Genomic DNA, 13521 nt, shown 5'->3' with positions numbered 1-13521 from the left:
TGCAGCTTAATATATATATATATATATATATATATATATATATATATATATATAAAATCCTCCCCCCGCCAAAATGGGCAGAAGACCTAAACTGACATTTCACCAAAGAAGACATACAGATGGATGGCCAGGAAACGTATGAAAAGATGTTCAATGCCACTTATTATTAGAGAAATGCAAATCAAAACTATGAGACATCGCCTCACACCAGTCAGAAAGGCTATCATCACAAAGTCTACAAACAATAAATGCCGGAGATGGTATGGAGAAAAGGGAACCCTCCTACACAGCTGGTGGGAATGTAAATTGGTACAGCCACTATGAAGAGTGGTATAGAGGTTTCTTAAGAAACTAAAAATAGAGCTACCATATGATCCAGCAATCCCATATATCCAGAGAAAAACGTGACTGGAAAGAATACATGCACCCCTATGTTCACTGTAGTGCTGTTTACAATAGCCAAGACATGGAGCAACCTAAATGTCCATTGACAGATGAATGGATGAAGCATAAGCGCTACATATATACAACAGAATATTAGTCATTAAAAAGAATGAAACAGTGCCATGTGCAGCAACGTGGATGGGCCTGGAGATTATCACACTAAGTCAGTCAGAGAAAGACAAATATCATGATATCACTTCTAAGAGGAATCTAAAAAACAAAAGATACAAATGAAGTTATTCACAAAACAGAAACAGACTCACAGATGTAGAGGATGAATTTACGGTTACGGGGGTGAGGAAGGGCAGTGGAAGATGTATTTGGAGTTTGGGGATGACAGGTACACACTACTGTACATGAAACAGATGACCAATGAGCACTTACTGTACAGCACAGGAACTCTGCTCCATATTCTGTAGTAATCTAAATGGGAAAAAAATCTGAAAGAGAATAGATACAGGTATACATGTATAATGGAATCACTTTGTTATACACTAGAAACTAACACAATGTGGCTAGTCAACTATACTCCAGTATTAAATTAAAATAAAGAAGAGTAGAGAATCCTTGAAAAAACAGATGTTAGAAATATGAGTTCTACAAGAGCTTTAGTAGATCGAATCAAAGCATTTATTTCATCCTGCACCCTATCGTAATGTGTATTTGGGTACAAGCAGAAATTTTGCAGAACCCCAGGGACGGGGGAGCCTGGTGGGCTGCTGTCTCTGGGGTCGCACAGAGTCGGACACGACTGAAGCAACTTAGCAGCAGCAGCAACAATTTTGGAAAGAAGCTCCAAGGAAGACAACTGAAGTTTGGTATTTGTAGGGCAAACACTAGACACCAAGAAAATGACATTTTTAATGTAATTTATTTGAAATGCTTCCAGAAAAGTTTAAGGCCATTATACAAAAACATTCATTTCATGAAAACATTCATTGACTTTCTTCTCATAGGCCAGTCCTTGACAGATCTCTTTTCTCAACATGCTGGCCAAAGTGGCCGATGGCTCCTTCAGAGAATGATTCATTCTTTTCTTCACCATCAAACAACTATTCTTGGCTTTTCTCTGCTTCTGTCTGCAGCAGATTCAGTCAGTCAGTTGGTAAATCAATAACAACTTAAGAAACAAAGCAGTTTTAAATAAACTTGTAATAGAAAAAAAATTCACCAAGTTTAAAATCTATAAATACAGAAATATGTTTTACAGGGTAAAATTGACAGCTTCTTTTATTTTTGAAAAATAAGTACTATACCTTGTTTTTACATTGATAAATCTCATCACACAGCTTTCTGAATGAACATGATAGATGTAAATAAAATGACAACATAGTATTTACTGCTCTCCTTTGTGTAAACTTGAAAGACACAGATTAAAAAAAAAACTTTTTTGGCAATAATTTAGAATCATTACTACTAGTGCTGGTGTGGGTACAATTTTGCACAAGTCATCTTTAACATTTACACTCGCTCAGAGCTTTTCTGTGTATTCAGTTAACTTTTTTCCAAAGGTCTGCGGCTCACCCTACATTGTAAATCAAGGCTGGACAAAGAGGTTACTAGTTTGGCCAACTGATGCTGATTGATGACGGAGTTAATTGAGTCAGCCTCTGGAGAACGTAATTATGATTCTGATCCCAGCACAGAGCCAGTGATGGCAAATGATGACCCGAAAGTGGAGCAGGAAAACCCCAGGCTCTGATCTTTCCCAGAAGGACACTGGACTTTGCTTTTCTTTTTTAATGCTTCCGACACAAGGTCACGATGGAGGACTTCTTCCAAATTCTTCTTCTCACATGTTTCTGTAAACAGAGTCACTGACGCAGCCACAGCCGCTCCGTCATCTCTTCATTCATGCTCTAAAATATGAGTGTGCTGAGGCAGACGAAACAAAGTGAAGAGGGCCTTTCTGCTATTCCTGCCAGGTTTTCCCAGGCCCAGTGAGTTCTGTTCTGATGTTTTAGGCTACAAATGCCTACCTAAGGCCAGCCAGCATCTATCGCAGAGACCTCCTGACACAATATACACTTCAGTTCAAGATTCAGAGCTGACAGCTGCTTTTGTGCTGATCCTTTTAAGGTCAGACTCTATTTCATGTCCTAGTAAATTATTGCATCAGATTTGTACTGGATGAAATTGCAAGGTCAAGACAGTGCTTCTTCCTTTGCGAAAGTAAACCTTCAGAATCCCCAGGGATGTTTTCCTGCTTTTTGGTTGGATGATATCGGACCAATATCTTGACCGATAACTTGAAACAATGATCTTTCCCGGTTTCCTTCAAACACCATCACGGTTACACAGGTAACTACCTCATGCCCTGTTTGCAAGGCCCTTGAAGAAAATTCATGCCTTCAGCTACTCTGTCAAAGAGCTAGAAAAGTACTAGAGAAATGCGGAAGGATCCTTTAAAAGTAATCTATATGAAACAGCAGTTTAGAGGTTGTTTTCTCTCTATTTTTTAAAATCCAGCAGGACCAGTGAAAATATTGATAACTTGTTCAAGTACATATCCACCCATCCAGACACTTGGGAAAAACAATACAGGGTAACAGTCGCCACAGATTCCAGCTGACACAAATTGGCAGTTACAGTACTAGAGACAAAAAAGTACAGACAGAAGAGACTGGGTCAACACGGTCACAAAAGTATTAAAAAGTGCTTCTCCAAACCGTTCCACATGTGGAATGCGAATACTGTACAGGTAAGACACAGGGAGACTTCCAGGAAGCACACGCTTCTGTCAGACGTTGCTTTCAACATGCCTGCTGTTCCCACAGGAAGAGTCTGTCTGTTCCATGCGCTCACAGTCGAGGCTGACCTCACTTGTGTCCATGCTACAATCCGACTCACTGTCTGACTGGTCCATCTGCTCAAGTTTTGTTTCTCCCTGTGGCTCCCTGCTCCTGGTGGCGGGATCTAGGAATGGTCCCTCAGAGTCAAGGGCCGCAGCCTGCCCCGTGGCACACAGAACTGTTTCTTTGGCTTGGCGAATACAGTTGAGCCACTGCTGCTTGTTGAATGTGTCATTGGCTTGTAATGAGTGGGTCTGACTTTGGGATCCATTTTTGAAACTCACTCTGAAGAAGTTTTTAACTAGAAATAAGAAGAACACACAAAAAAGGTCAGTGGACAGGTATTTCCGCAGGCCAAAGCTAATCTATGTGGTGACACTAACCCTGGCATTCATGGAGAGATCACTAACTGATAACTAAATGTCCTTCTATTTCAGGACATGGCTCGGCTCCACCCTGCAGCCTCCATCAACCAACAGGTGTTGACACAGATCTGGCACTCAGCGGCCTTCAAAGCTATCAAATCAGTACAGAACAACTCTCTCTGGGACCCCAGGGTACTGGGTACCAAACCTGGCCATATGTCAAAATCTCCAAACAGCATAGTAAAAATACAGACCCCGGGGTTCTCCCCTTAGGGATTTGGATTCAATAGGTCTGGAGTGGGGGAGGAGGGGCTGATAATCTGTCATTTTTACAACTGCCCCAAGCTAAAGCTTTTTCAAGTTTAAGAAGCTCTTTGTAACATCAAACAAGTCCAAGATCCTCCATAGGATAGTACCTGTGTATTTAGTGTCTGATGACTGAGAAGACATGTAAAGATAGAATTCTTTTTATCGGTTTTTTTTGGCTGTGCTGGGTCTTCACTGTGGTACACAGGCTTCTCTAGTTGTTACGTGTGGGCTCTAGGGTGCACGGCTCAGTAGTTGCAGCACGCGCGGGCTTAGCTACCATATGTGGATCTCGGTTCCCAGGGATCAAACCCGCGCCCCCTGCACTGGGAACTCGGAGCCTTACCCACTGGACCATCAGGGAAGTCCCAAGATACAGACACAACTCTTATAAGTTTGGATTCATTTTAAAATGCAATGACATTCTAATAACTGCCAACAGGAGCTATATGCATTTGTTTCTATAAAAAATTTATTTATTTATATATATTTTTGGCTATGCCATGCCCTGTGGCTTGTGGGATCTTAGTTCTCCAACCAGGAGTTGAACCCAGGCCCTCGGAAGTGAAAGTATGTAGTCCTAACCATTGGACTGCCAGGGAAATCCTGGAGCTACGTGCATTTAAAAAACGATAGTGCACAATATGGAAGACATTTGATTTAATTTAATAACATTAACTGGCATTTCATGGGCCCTGAGTGTCACATGCATGAGGTGCATGGACATGTCTGAGCTCAGTCAGTCCAGTCCCCCTGCAAGATCCTTGAGGTCAACAGACTGGCTTCAGATAAATTCAAGCTCCACTCTTTTCTGTGGGACAAATGCCTTGACTCCTCTACATTTCAGTTTATTTGTAAAATGGGGAAAACAAAGAGATTCAACCTTAGATGGCTATTATGAGGGATAAACATAATAACATATGTAAATGCTCCTACATGGCTACTGGAGAAATGTAAGTACTACTACTGCTACCAGTACTACCACTAGGGCGGAAGGGCTGGTGTGGCGCTAAGAGGCAGCGTATATTAACTACTTGGACAATATGACACCAATATTAACCCAAGAGGCTCAAATGTTACTTGCTCAAAGAAGACTTCCCTGATCATTTCATCTTAAACAGATCTCTTATTGCTATTCTCTATCCCCTTAAGGGGTTTTAGTTTTGTTTTTAACATACCCAGAATATTTAGTTATTTCTCATCTATTTCCTCCATCACAAGGAAAATTCCACAGGGCTCCCCCAAAATTGACCTGTGTGGTAGACCAGTGTATACCAGTGCCTGGCACAGTGTTTGACACATAGAAGACCCTAGATAGACACTGCTATCTAAGCTTCTCTTGGTTAATTCCTTTGTTTACTAAATCTCAAGTCAGAGAAGCCCATTCAAGTAATTACAGATAAACCCTCGGCCCAGCTGACCATAGTTGTGCCTCTTTAGACACAAGTCAGCTATGTGAACACCCACTGTTAAGCAGCTGCAGTCACACAGGGACAGTGTGGTCTTAAGAAGGCTTTTAGCCAGTGGAAGCAGTCAGAGAAAAGGAGCATAGTGGGAACCAGTCATGCTGGACAGAGGTCAACTCACAGTGTCTCACTTAATCCTTAGAACAATCCTATGAAGTAGGTATGCATGCATCCCCACTTTGCAGATGGGAAACTAAGGCTCCTAGAGGTTGAGTAAGGCTACACAACCTCTAAGTGATGAAACACAACTGAGATGCAATTTGACTCCAAGGCCATGGCTCGTCTCTTTCACCAGCCGGCCATTCCCTCCAAACCACCACTACCAAAGACATTGCACAGGTCAAGAGGGACAGCCATCCGTACTTCTCTCATTGTTGCTGAACGCCCCACGCAGGGAGCCGCCCAGCCTCACTTCCCCATCCTGCAAGTCTTCCAGCAGGAGGTCCTTCATGGGGATAGGCTGCCGGTACAGCTGGTAGCAGAGCTGCTCATTGTGGGTAACGGCGCGGGTGATAACAAGCACTTCTTGGAAGAGGAAAACATGTAGTTTCTGGAAGAAAAGAATACACAGGATTCCTTTAAGCAATAATCCAAGGAGTTGATAAGTAGACCTATGGGGATAACAGATCCCTGGGTACCAGCTTCAAACTGACCTATGAACTTTTCAGCTCAAATCTACCTCCAGGAGAACACCAGTTGGGGGTTGGAGGCGTTTCCAGATGCATCCATTGCCTATCCTGTAAGAGCACCTCCCTAGGGCCCCAGTGAAGAAGGCCTTTCTGCCTACAGACACCTGCCTTCAGGTCTGCCAGCTCCAGGGGTGTTCACAATTTACAACACATGCAGGCATATGTGGTCTCTTGTACTCTTATTACAGGAACATTAAAAAAGAAAGAGAGAGAGAGAAACCCCATAGAACAAAGGGTGTAATGAAGGAAAACAAAAAGTCAGTCCTTTCCTGGCTTTAGTTTACTATATCCAGTACAATTCTAAGAGATCAAAATGAGTAACAGTCCATAAAGGATGAGACTGGTATATCTGAGCCTAATATTAATCTTTTGCTTCTCAAACCCGTAAAACACTCGTTCATTCCACCACAGAGCTGATTATCAGCTTCACCCAGGCACCCCGGCTCGGAACACTGCCCATTCCCAAGGAAACCAGAGTATGCAGCTGTAGCCATGAAGAGAGACGATCAAAGCAGTTGTCCTTCTTGGTAAAGTTCATAAGAACCTCAGTTCTCCAAAGAGGTTGTGCTTAAAAGGCTGATGATTGATGTGTGTGTTGTGGGCAAAAAAAGAATCTCGAAAATAAAGGCTTGTCTCAAAACCACATTACAAAAGCAATTTTCCTGAGTGGAGCTGGGGTAAATTGGCTCCATTCAACTCCAAGTGCCAGACTCTTCCCACAGCTTGGAAATGCCTAGGAGCCGAAGTGAGACAATCCATGACTGCAGCTAGGTTCTGGTTTTCCAGCAGTAATATTTGGGAATGTCAGCCCAGGAGTTTTAAGGAGGAGACCAGAAGAATAGGGCTGGAAATTCACATTAGGATCCTGTCTTGGGGTCAGGGAAGCACTTTCAGTGTTATCAAATAATTTTATATTTGGAAGAAAAGATACTTGTGGGCCATCTACCCCCACCCTGCCACAGACTGATGGATGGACAGATACACACACATATACATCAAAAACTGCAGAAACTGAAGCTCAACTAAATGTTGGCTTGTGGAAACAAAGGATGGTGGTTCTGTACTGGTGTGTATTTGGGTAGGGGGAGGTCTGAAGACTGAAAAACAGAGAAAAGCGCAAAATAACAGAGCTTTTTTCTTTGGTGGTGGAGGGGAATAGTAGAGGGAATGATAATGGGGAATGATAAGGGGGGAGGTGTTAGTCACTGTTTCATATACTAAAAATAATCAGAGATTTTTACACTGCTTCTACTTCAATCGCTCTTCTAGCTAAGGTAGGAGGTTTGAACACTGATTATCTGGGCAACTTTAAAAAAAAAATCCCTTGTTTATAAATGTTCACTGAGAGTTCCTATTCTTAGTTGCAGCTCCTTCCTGCCCTCAAGCTATTGAGACTTTTTTCCCCTGACTCATGACTTTATTCATAATGACTTTTACACCTCTCCGGGGGGAAAAACAAACAAGCAAACAAAAAAACACAAAAATAAGTGCCCCACTCCAATTAAAATCTTTGTTTTCAAAAATCAATGTGCCTGAAACATGAACTAGGGAGGGGTTATCTTTAATGACCTAGGCACAGCCAACCAGAGTCTCAGCCCTTGACTGATGGACAGAAGGAAGACAGGCCCCCATTCCATACAGCGATGCTCCTTTCTATTTGTCACAGGGCTTCTGAGGAACAATGTTCAAGGAGTTGGAAGCAGTCTACCAGTGCTTTCCAAAAATCAGCAAAAAGCAGAACGCAGTTGCCTGGCAATCAGTTACTCCCAGTCAAACAGAAACATCTCTTCAAGCAGTGGCCTGTGACAGGTCTCACAACCTTCGTTGCAACATCAGCTGGTTAGATCTGCAGGAGCACTGATAATGGATGCTGTGACATGTCCTAAGTGATTTCAAATACCATTTCCGAGCCTGCTCATAAATGCCACTTTATAGCCCAGGTCAAAAAGGCAGCCTCTGAATCATCAAAGCTTTATTAGGAGCTTTTCCATCAAGTTTTGGCTTTCATTCTAAGGGTTGACCAGATACTAAAGATGAAACAAAAGAGAAGTGGAGACTGTCTCAATGGCTTTCTCAATGCTAAAATATGCACATATGTTATATATAGTACAATTGATATATAAAACATGTTATATATAAATGTATAAAAATAGAAATACTACATATTAGCATTATTTTCTATTGTTACATATTAAAAAAAAAAGCCTGGTGAGTTGACTCAATTTTGATCTCTCTGTAATTCATGTCCATTTTTCCTTTATGTAAGCATTCATTCATTCATTCACTCAGATATTGACCTAAGACTACTCAGTGCCTTAGTATATGTCAGGTCCCCATGAAAGGGACTGACAAGGCACAGTCTCCACCCTAAAAGAGCGTGATAAAGTGGGAAATACTAACAGATAAATGGAGAATCACAACCTACTGTAGTAAGCCCTCCAGGGGAGATTTGTGCAAGTTGCTATGATAGGAGAGGAGGAACAATTTCAATATATACAGAAGAATAAAAGCCAGGAAATGGAGTGTTTACAAGTCAGAGCTAGATGTAGAGCTGATGGTGGGTAGGTTGTTATTTAAAACAAAACACAAAAATAAAAAACTGGTCTCAAAATGTCAGTTTGTGGATAGGCACCAACTCGTAAGAAGAATGTCTCATAAAGCTAAATGAATTCAATTAAAGAACTATCTATTTTTCTGAGATCATATATTTTAACATCCTGTTAAAATTATCTATTACTTGCCGATAGCAAAGTGGGAGGAGATAGTAATTGTTTTTGTGTTTGTTTTTGAGGGTCAAAAACAAACAACATGACCAAACAACATAAAAAGCTGACAACTCTATGATGGTTTCCAAAATTTTTCTGAATATGTACTGGTGATGAAATTTAAAAAAAAATATATATATATAATAAATTTAATAATATATGATCCTGTGATATAAAAGACACTAGAGAAAGTTTTTGTCTAAAGAACACGACTCTGCCTAGGGAAGGCACTGTAGTCAGAGGCTCACTATCACATGGATGAAGGGGTCAGGGAGGCTCAGGATGAAATTACTGAAGGAGAGCAACTACTCACCACGCCCCGGTTGTTCTTCAGTTCACCATGACAACACAGCACCTTTGAGTTGTCAATTAGGGAGTCTTTCTGGCCTTCCTCCAAGTAAAGAAGTCGCTCTTTATAATAGCGGCATTCAGATTCTCCAGTCTTGGTGTTGATTTCTGCCACAATTCCCTGAATGATGTTTATCTGTAAAAACAAAAAGGAAGTATGGGGAAAGTAAGCAAGCCATTCACATCAACAAGGCCCAGAGACTTAACCTTAGAAAGTCGCTAAGATACACTTGGATCTGAGATCCCATTATCTAAGCTGCTGCTTTGGGAAAAGGGGGAAAAATGCTTTTAACATACTGTATCTATCTATCCATATGCCATCTATATACATGTACACATACAAATATGTACATATATATTCATTTGTACACACGCACACACATCTATATTTGTATTAAATATAAAATTAATGTTGATGTGGAATTCTGTCTGAGAGAAAGAAACATGAAGTACTGCTTTCCATGTGCAGGACTTATAGCCACTAGGCTCCGTATCACGCATTTCTTAACGTATGCTCAACACAGTAGAAAATGTAGGCATACACACAAAAAATGCGGCCAAGGAGAGAAAACAAAGCAGAATGTAACAGTCCAGAAAAGGGATGGTCCTTGCGGATATGAAACCCAGCTTCAAGGTCTCTCTACATGTATTTAACCTACAAACAACACATCTAAATGGGGTGTGAATAAATAGTTTGGGTATCATTTAGTGACAAAACATAACTCATTTATGAAGGGCAGTGAACTAGGAATGCAAAGAAAGGACACCAGGAGTAAGAATGGAGACGATCTGTCTATATACACGCACGCCCATTCCTACAGCTCACTCAAGTAAGACAGGGGAAGAGTGATTTCAAAGCAATGGTGGATGCATTGCGGTTAAATACAAAATGAAGCAAAACAAAACAAGTGAACAACACTGAGACGTGTTCCGTGGGCATTTATCCCAATGTGGTGGTGTTTTAGCACATGAATGATATATCTAAAAATTAGAAAATTCTAGAAAAAAGGAGCAAGAAATTAGTTGAGAAAAAAACTCAAAGACACCAATCCAAGGCAAAGGAATGACTTCCTCAGCAGAGACTTCTGTCCCTTAGTAGTGAAAAGATGAACTGTCCCATCTTTCTTGCGGAGGGATTAATAGAAAACAACAGATGAGAAATGTGAGTAAGGCCTCTTCTTGGTTGCATTGATTAAATGGAAAACAGACCAGTCTTTGAAAAGCAAGGTTTCAAAAGAGGCCTTTACTCAGCAAAAAGCTACCAGACCTTGTTCAAGTGGCAGTGAATTCTAAGATTGTTAAGTAATTATTTTTCACGTGCCTTATGCCCAAAGAAACCGGATTAAAAACTTCTACACAATTATAGCTTTGGCACTTCCATGCAGTTCAACAGATCTTCTAGCTTTGAGCTGATGTCTGGTGACTACATCCTAAGGGCAGAGGTATAATCTCTACATGCTTTAGCTACTAACAGTTTCAAAGATCATTTATTTATTCTTTTCTCTGTTTTCCAAATTTGAGTGTAGTGCTACTTGATAATTAAAAAAAAAAAACATTATTTTTAAAAGTATAGGTTCTTTACTTCATATAAAGAATTTTTTTGGTCTTTGATGTCAACCTAATGTTAAGTACAAGTCCTGTGAAATTAATCTGAGTTTCAGTAACACAAAACAAGTAATAAATGGTACACTTTGGTACCCAAACTTTCTCCTTGCTTCTCTCCTCGTTGGTTTTCAAAGATGACTATTTGTTGCTTCTAAAAACAAACAAAAAATAAATTTCACAAAATATACTGAAGCTATGAGTCATCTTGCAAATTAATTCAATTAATGTTTGATGAGCATCTGTTCAGTGTCTGACTAGGTGGTGGCATTCAAGGAAATGAGACAGGGTCCCTGCCCTCAAGAAGCTTAAAATACATGGGTAGTATCTGAACAATTGTTCTATGTCTACCTTATTTTTCTATTTTATTACATTTTTAATGTGAATTGAAACTCATACTTTTTCCTTGTTTTTAAAGACTGAGCATTAAGTGCTGTGGCTCATCTAATCAGACATTACTAGGTGTACCTGGGCAGCTGGAATTAATCAGTATTTGAGTCAATTTTCTGAATTTCCTGCAAGAATCCAGGAAACCAGAAGAGGATGTACTATAGGCATAAAGCGACATTCATTTCCTAATTTAACTCAGGAACTGAACAGCTGGCATATCACATGAAGATTAATAAACTCAAAAGCCACAGTGCTTCCTTAGGCAGCTATGACTACTCTCAAATGCTGCTTCTTTCTCTGGTGTTTGGGAAGAAAAATGAAGAGAGACAAAAGAATGGAAACATTTGGTGTTATTCCATATTCTGTATCTGTATTTACTGTAGTGACTCTGGGTCTGCTTTCATTTATTGAAAGTACTGCTTTTGTATTTATATTCATTTGTACACATGACTAATACACCTGCATGCCATGTCTACTGTCTCTGTACTGGTTCTCGAGAGGAATTTATTTTGCAGAATTGCAGCAAGGAATAAAGTTACACATAGAATATTGCCAATAACCAACCGTCATGGTAGTTGCGCATTTAAATTTATTGTTGCCTTTCTTATTTGGGTTCACGCTGAAGGGCAGGGGCTGGTAAAGTGACATGATGAAAGATATCCGTAACAGAATAAGGATTAAACCCCCATATGCTGGAATCGTCATGCTCAAAGTAGACTCTGAAAGCCCTGTCTGTCTGGCCCCTTGTGAGGCAGTATCATCTACTCGTGGGCTCCTGACATGGACCAAGAATAGCAGGTTTCACTGTAGTTGCATCAAAAAAAAAAAAAAACAAAAAGGACTATTCTTTCCATTGATTCCAGTGGTGTTTTTTTTTTTTTTTTTAGGGAATTGGAGCAGTGGCAGGCAGAGGGAAGAGATGGTTTACAGGATAATTTTCTGACTGAAACAATCCTTAGAATACAAAATATTAAACAACCAGATCTGGAATATACAAGTATCCAAAGTCCTATTTTAAGATGTTCTCTTCGGGGGGAAATTTCTATCAACCTTTCAAAGCACTATTAAGCAATTCTAATACAGATGTGGTAGTTTACACACTATATTAAAAAGGAAGATCTTTCTTTAGATCTAATCATAAGACTGAATACTTGGTGTAGAAGAAATTTATTTAGAGTTCCCTGATTTTTAATTGTCATAGGAGGAAAATTTATTTAGGGAACATATTAGTTAAGCTACGATGGTAGTGTGGATTTTATGGTTATCAAACATTCATGATGCATTCAAGAGTACAGGGCTAAACAGTTCTGTTCATCCAGGATAATGCCACAAGGATTTTGTAAAGAAGAGGAAAAAAAACTGCTGTGCCTATACAGTGTAAATGGACATTTAGAAGACTTGCTTTGCAGACATTTTCAAATGCAGGTATACCATGCTTCACACCTAAATTTGCATGAAGAACTTGGCAAATTTGCCTGAAGAATTTTACACACTAAGGAAACTGGTGTATTGCAAACAATCATATTCTTATCTATCTGTTTTTAAATTCAAACTTTAGCTTACTGGTTTTTTTTTTTTTTTCTTCTTGTTTTTAAACAAAGCATTATTCTTTCATGCTGCGTTTTAAAAAGAAGAAATCTTTACTGGAAAACTCAGAGTAGGCTTGTGTTCTTCACAAAAGTAATTATTTAGACTAGTTCGAGTTCCCTGTTGTTCTCTTTCCTACAGACCACACACTTGCTGGGATGAAATATGGAGAGGAGGCCACAGTATTGCTCTTCTGAGTAATAAAAACAGACATGAAGAAGTGAGCTGGGCCTCATCTTGGGCCTGCATTCCCTATTGTGCTGGACTGGGAGCCTGGTTTGTATGCTAGGCCTGCCAGACACCTCAAACACCTCAGGAGAGTCTTTCCTGTTCTTCTCTGTCCCTACACGGACAACTGGCCTAGCTCTGGATTGGTGAGGTCCTCCATTAAGCCTGGTAGCTAGACAGATTTCTGCAGTTCCAGAGACAAGAGGGGCTTAAAAAAGTAGCCAGGCTTTCAGCTCTGTGGCAGAGGAGCATAAAGAAGTGGAGAAGTCATAAAAGTGGCAGTTTACACTGACAAGGTTTGGATTACTTGTTGGCCCAGACTTGGGCGAATTATTTAGTGCCCCCACGCCTTATCTGGAAAAGGAGAATGGCCCTAACATGAACAGCTTTCTCATAGGTTAGTATGAGGGTTAAATGAGCTACATAAGCCATTAGACAATCACATGAAGATGATTTACTAGGTATTCAATGCATGTCAGCAGGTGTTATTGTTGTTATTGTTGTTGCTGTTACTATTTACTACTGTTATTGTTACTAAT

The 13521-nt window shown here is 40.1% G+C and overlaps 1 protein-coding gene across 9 annotated transcripts in view; it reads right to left on the bottom strand.

Moving 5' to 3' along the window:
- Positions 1-1296: 1296 nt before the first annotated feature.
- ARHGEF3 (Rho guanine nucleotide exchange factor 3) overlaps positions 1297-13521 on the bottom strand; it is a 313583-nt gene continuing 301358 nt past the window's right edge. For all 9 annotated transcript variants that reach the window (XM_003587632.6, XM_059880073.1, XM_059880075.1 and 6 more), the window contains 3 exons: positions 9141-9311; positions 5737-5923; positions 1297-3537 (listed from right to left, as the gene is read on the bottom strand). In XM_003587632.6, coding sequence (XP_003587680.1) covers positions 3185-3537; positions 5737-5923; positions 9141-9311 — 711 coding nt within the window. In that variant the 3' untranslated portion in view covers positions 1297-3184. The remainder of the gene's footprint in view (positions 3538-5736; positions 5924-9140; positions 9312-13521) is intronic.

This window comes from Bos taurus, chromosome 22 (assembly GCF_002263795.3).
Source record: "Bos taurus isolate L1 Dominette 01449 registration number 42190680 breed Hereford chromosome 22, ARS-UCD2.0, whole genome shotgun sequence".
NCBI lineage: Eukaryota > Metazoa > Chordata > Mammalia > Artiodactyla > Bovidae > Bos > Bos taurus.
Note: the sequence above shows the minus strand (reverse complement) of the source record. Positions and strands in the feature narration are given on the sequence as shown.